At 51.6% G+C, this 6,000-nt stretch overlaps 1 protein-coding gene across 2 annotated transcripts in view; it reads left to right on the top strand.

Moving 5' to 3' along the window:
- Nucleotides 1-493: 493 nt before the first annotated feature.
- MAMLD1 (mastermind like domain containing 1) overlaps nucleotides 494-6,000 on the top strand; it is an 83,660-nt gene continuing 78,153 nt past the window's right edge. For both annotated transcript variants that reach the window (XM_055727506.1, XM_027799499.2), the window contains exon 1: nucleotides 494-754. In XM_055727506.1, the coding sequence (XP_055583481.1) occupies nucleotides 701-754 (54 nt within the window). In that variant the 5' untranslated portion in view covers nucleotides 494-700. The remainder of the gene's footprint in view (nucleotides 755-6,000) is intronic.

The following is a 6,000-nucleotide window of genomic DNA, read 5'->3' as shown; positions in this document are numbered from 1 at the left end:
ATGAGTGGTAAGACTGATGAATATCATACGGTGATGGCATAAAGAGACAGGGAACTGCACTTTTTAAGAATAACTCAAACCTTTACACTTCATGCCTCGGACTCTCTTTTCAGTGATTTGTACACTCCGATTTGGAAAAAAAACCCTAATTATCCATTAATTGGCAGTATCTTTTCGAGCTACCGTACTTTCGTACTAAATGAACTTGAAGCTCTACAAAGAAGGCACTAAACGCGCTAAGCAGCTTTTTGCGTGTTAAAATGCTGTGCATGGGTGGCATGATTTTCGCCTTCACGCACAGAGAAAAAATATTAAATCCTTGGATCTGTGAGGTTTCCAGTTTCTAAAGAAAATGGTACTGCCCCTTTAAGCCTGGAGCCGCGAGCGTGTGCGTGTGTGCGTGTGTGTGTGTGTGTGTGTGTGTGTGTGTGTCTCCTCCTCTTTGAGTGACACAGCACTTAGATATGCCTATCAGTAACTTAAACCCCACAAACTCCACCTTCTAAGTGAGGAAGCTGTGGGTTGATGGAAATGTAGTGAGCAGATTGAGACAGACAGTGAATCATTAGCAAACTGCAACGCCAGGATGAACTTGTCTGGAACCTAAAAGGAGAAAACAGTCTCGGGAGTCCTTCGCGGTGCTGGGTTTTGCTAAATACAGCCAAAGTGGATCTAAAAGCCGGTTGATCCCCAGTCCAAGATGCTGCTGGTTTCCCAGCGGGTAGAAGCACCACGCATGGAGCCGCATATTCCAGTAAGTAGCATTTGAAATCGATCTGGACTGGAAAAGTCGGAGTTGATTTAAAAGGACTCGCAGAGCCCCGGCACGGTGCTCGCCCGGACCCGGTGCGGCTGCGGCCGCCGCTCTCCGCCGGGGCTGTAAAGTTTGAAGCCGCGGTTCAAGAAAGTGCCGGGCGGGTACCGGCGGTGCCCCGGCCCGGGGGGACAGCGCACCGGGGGGGATTCGCCCTCCCTTCTGCGGAGAGCCGATGTCAATCGCGAGAGAGGAGGGAGGGGGTCCGTGGGCTTGAAAATGGTGGTGAGCGAGGTGATCCCGGGGCGGTGCGGGCTCCGGCGCGGCGGCGGGGCAGCCGGTGCGCGGCGGCGGCGAGAACGGCGGCGGGCGGCGGGCAGCTCCCGGGGAAGGGGGCGCCCCAGCCAGCCCCGTCCGCGGCGGGGGACGCTCCGTGGGGTTTGGTGTCAGCGCCCGTGTGGCGGGGGATGTGGACGCGGCTGGTCTCGACGGGGGCGAAGAGCTGGCGGGGCTGGGGAAGTGCCGGTGCGGCCCGTGCCCCCCTGCGAGCGGCCGGGCGCGCTCGGCCCCTCGCTTGGGGGGGTGCGCGGGGTCTGTGTGTGCATTTAAACTTAGACCGAGCAGGCAGGGAAGGATAAACCCGTCAGCGCAAGGGGACTGACTCCTCCGGGAAGGTGTCACACGTAGAAGGGCTAGTGCTGTTCTGTATTAATTTTTTTCCCCCAATAACTCCTGGTATTTGTGTTGGCAGCGGCGTGCCGGGTTTTTTTCGGGAGTCTGAAGCGCACGTTACATAGGCAGGATTTTGAACAAAAGGCTTCGCCGAGCCCAGAAGGAGCCCTCGGTTGTTCCTGAAAAGAGCGCAGACCCCGGCTTTCAGCCGCCGTTCGGCGGGGCTGCGTGCGCGCTGCTCGGCACGGGAATAGCCCAGAAGTGAGGGACGGTGCGAACGCGGCGCGTTTGCCACTCTCTCCGAGACTATACGTGTATTTGAAATAAAATGCATGCTGACTCACGATTTAAACTGTTTTGGTTTCTCATCCTGTGATTAAGATCGGGGTTTAGAGCAATTGCAGGGTAAACAAGGCGTTCGCTGACTGGGTCCCACGTCTCTAAGGCAGGGGCTGCCCCTCTCCCCAGTCAATAGGCGATCCCTCCTCCGGTCCCTCCTCCGCCGCCTCCCCGGCCTGTTGCTCGGCCCGGGGGAGCGCCGGGGCCGCAGGCACCGCGGCTTTTGTTCGGGGCTGGCTGGCGGGAGGTTGTCACCAGGGTGACTCGGAGGGATCCCGGGGAGAAAGGCCGTTTCTTGGAAGAAGACGGGCTTTAGTTTCCTTTCACCACCACCCCCCCCCACCTCCCCCCGCCCCCCCCCCCCCCCCGCAACAATAAATTAAAAGGCTGCTTTTGTTTTCTGCGGTGCTCCCGGCGGGGGGAGGCGGCGGAGCCCGGGGCTGTGCAGCGGGGGCCGGGAGGGGCCGCGGCCGCTGCCCGGCGCGGTGGGCTGGGCAGCCTCTTTGGTGCAGCTGCGGGCGGCCGGGCTCTCCCGTCGGAAGCCGGTGAGCCTCCCGGGCACCGACCGCTAGTGGGGAGCCTCCTGGCACGGGCGCTGCACGAAAAGCCAGCCTGCCTCCTCCTCCTCCTCCTCCGGCACCGGGGGGGGGACCCCGCAGTCCCTCCCCCGACCCGCCAGCGGGGGATTAACTGCGTCTGGCCCCTTCCCCGAGCCGGGGGCGGAGGCGCCGGGCTCCCCCCCGCCGCCGCTCCGGCCGCCTCCCGCTGCCGTGCGGCCGCCCCGGCTCGGGGGGAGGGGTGTGGGAGCGCCGGGAGGGGCGAAGTACTCCCCTGTTATATAATGTGAGTGTTTCCCTGCTTAGCCCTGTAATCCCTGGGTAATGCCTAGTGCCCGTGCCCCTGGGGGAAGGGGGGGCCGGGCAGAGGGGGGCTGCCCCTCCCGGAGCTCCCCCTCTGGGCCGAGCTGATGGGGCAATAAAGCTGCTGATGTGCGAGATGGACCATATGGTGCCTCCAGGCGCGGGGGAGCCGGAACGGCCTTGAACCTGCCGGACCCAGCAGCTGTTTGCTGCACCCACCCCGGGCGGGGGGCACCGGGGCATCCCCCGGATAAACGGGGCCCTCGCGCCTCTTCCGCGGCGGCAGCGGCGTTTCCCCGCCGCCCCCGAGCCGGGCCACCCGCCGGGGCTGCATTTGTGAGCGATCCCGTGCGAGGGGCTGCGGGCGGCACCGGGGGCGGGCGGCACCGAGCGGGCGGGGGCCGCGCTCCCAGTCGCGGGCGGACGGGAGCGGTTGGAGCAAGTTACACGCTGGAACCTAAAAAAGCAGCGATCTAGTTCTGTCACTGACCATTTTCAGTTCTCTCTCCCAGCCATATGTTGGGGGCGGGGGGGGGGGGATAAAAAAAAAAAGCAATTTGGGAAAGATGCTCTCAGCTGAAGGGAGGAGGTGGGCTGAGGGAGCGAGATACAAGGAAATTCCATGTTAGGAAAGCATTAGCAAGGGGTGACTTCTAATGTTTTCCTGCCACTGACGTTGACAGTGACACACATGTGTGGGTTGAAATTGGAACGTCACTGAGTTTTTAAACTCAACCAGGAAATAGTCTGTTGCTCGGGGATAAAAAACAAATAGTGTATATTGTAAGGCAGGTAACACGCAGTTAACAGCTCCTCTCCACTGAAAAGCTGTTTAATGTTTAGAATCGAGCAGTTCAAATTTAATTTAGCTTTTTATTTTCAGCGGTGGTGGGTTTTTTCTAAACTTGAGGGTTTTTCACCTCTATTTTTAATCCTTTTAACTAATACTTCAGAATCAGAAAAGCAAATATTGACAGGGCTTCACTTTTAGTCCCTTGTAAACTAAGTAGTTCAAACCTGCAAAGTCTGGATTTTTTTAAAGTTAGGGTAGTAGTTAAAGGATTTTGGGGGGGATTCATAATTACAGGAGGCAGTTACATTTTTTTTACTTCTTTTGTATGGCTTCCTGTTAGACAGGTAGAAGCATTTTATGAATACAATGTGTTTGGTTTGGGTTTTTTGCTGACCTTGTTACAAATGTTTCGGTGTGGGAGCGTTCAGAGATTTAGCATGGGCTTAGGGAGCTATTGTGCCTGATGCTTTCTGAACATACGGGAAGATTTACAGCAAGAGCCCGTGATCCAAGGTGTCAGGCTGACACTCTTGCCCTGACTTACATGGTCTCTAACCTGCCTGGATGCAACTGTAGGATGAGGATTGACCTAGGTACTGGCTTCATGAGAGAGGCAAAAGTTAGGAAGGCAGAAGGTAACACAAGGGCAAGTATAACAGTAAGTAAAACCCCTGAGTCGTCCTGTAGGTTAAGTACAGTGCAACTCACTGGTTCCCAGTCATTTAATCAATAAATGTTCTATGTTACTTGTTACTCTGATGAAAGTTGCCTTAAAATAACTTTTATGAGTACATAGCCATGGGAAAGTGAAGTAAATCTTGCAGAAGCTGTGACAAATGGATTTATCCAAACTGGGGGATGGAGTAGTAGAAGGTTGTCTGAGCTTCTTTAAGAGGGAAAAAGGCAGGATCCCCAGGTTTTCATTGTTCCCCTGTGCTGACTCTTTCTAAGTGTCAGCGTTTTCCAGCATTTGGGCGAAGGTGACTATAAGTTACGATTCATTAGTAATTGGTATGGTCTCCAAATAAAGATAGTTAAATCAGTTTAAATGATGCTGGCGCCTCTCCAAGGAACCCTCTTTATATCTGACACATTTGCCGCTCACTTCTTTTAAGGAACAATTAATATTGTACACTGCTATTTTTTCCTCTACAGGAAGAGCAGTAGTGTAACTCATTACAAAGACTCTACCTGATGTTCCAGTTTGACTTGCTATGTTTAAAAAAAAAAAATTAAAAAAAAATCTTTTGAACTGAAGCAGAAGACGCACCAAGGCTTTGCATTGAACTGTTTTATATCAATATTGATTTTTTAAGGGGGTTTGTGTTATAAAGAGGGAGCTTTTATCCCCCTGAGCTCTTTGGCAATTATCTTCCTGCCATAAATGTTGATACGCACATAATGGATGTAACTAAAAAATCTCCTTATCCCAGCAGAAAAGGCTGACTGTTTGTTGGAGCAGAGAGAATGCTGAGAGTGTGAATAGACAAACCCATATGTCGCTGGTGAGAGAGATAAATGATGGACGAACAGGAGTTGGTTACTATGGATCAGCACAATAAACCAATTCCCATCATACACCTCTCTTAATAATATACCAGTTTCAATGCCATTGACGGGTAACCTAGGTAGCACCAGTCAACTGTAAGTTTTTCAACTGTTCTTTTATACATCTCAAAGAACAGTTGGGACTGTTCTAATTTTTTCAGATGTTGAGTGCTAAAATTATGCAGAACTTCCTTCCTTGCCAGTAATTTTGAAGGGGAACTTTAGAGAATTGCTGTAAAATGCCAAGTGTGCATGATACCGTTGTGTACTCATAGTAAGTTTTGTTTTCTGCACCCGTGAAAGGGGTGCACTCAAAAAGGCAATTGCTTAATAAATATGTGAAGAAACTGTGTAGGCGTTTAGTGCTACCCTCATTAGTGGTGTTTGAGATTAGACCGGATATTGGAAGATACTGGAGTATCGTTTTAAGTTAAAATAGCAGAAGAACAATGCTGTTTTATTTAAAAACAAACAAACCAGCCCTGCAGAATAGGCAGTGATCAATAACACAGTTTTAACTTTCTGTAGCCCATTTCAAGGCTGCCAGCAGCTGAAGGGAAACTTTGCAAAACAGTTTGTGCTTGCATCACGGTCTCCTTCCCATGTTCTTTATTATTGCTGCTAGCGCTTTGCACAGAAAATTGAAGTCTTTGTCAGTTAAAGGTTTCACTTTATGTCTTTGTCTTCTGGTAGATATTTTTCATTGCAGTTGCTGTGGACCGGCCTGTTAGCTCTGTTCAAAATGAAAGTATATCTCAGGGTGACAGTGTAAGCAGGGCTTATGGCTCTTAGGATATGACACCATGGGTTTCGAAGTCACCAGTTGAGCTACCAGAGAGCAATGCCGTCAGAGAGGGATAACTGGCAAATGCAAATGAGCTATGAAGAGTCTTTATTCCACTTAGGAAGCTTCCTCACTAAAAATAATCTACGTTTTTTTAAATAAAAGGAAATGTATTATGAAGTCATTACTTTCCTTCAAGAGGAAAATGCTTATTTTGTGCAGTATTTACTTGCAAAGTTGCAGTAGCTCT

Source organism: Falco cherrug, chromosome 15 (genome assembly GCF_023634085.1).
Source record: "Falco cherrug isolate bFalChe1 chromosome 15, bFalChe1.pri, whole genome shotgun sequence".
NCBI classification, from domain to species: Eukaryota; Metazoa; Chordata; class Aves; order Falconiformes; family Falconidae; genus Falco; species Falco cherrug.
This window is presented reverse-complemented; position numbering and strand designations above follow the sequence as displayed.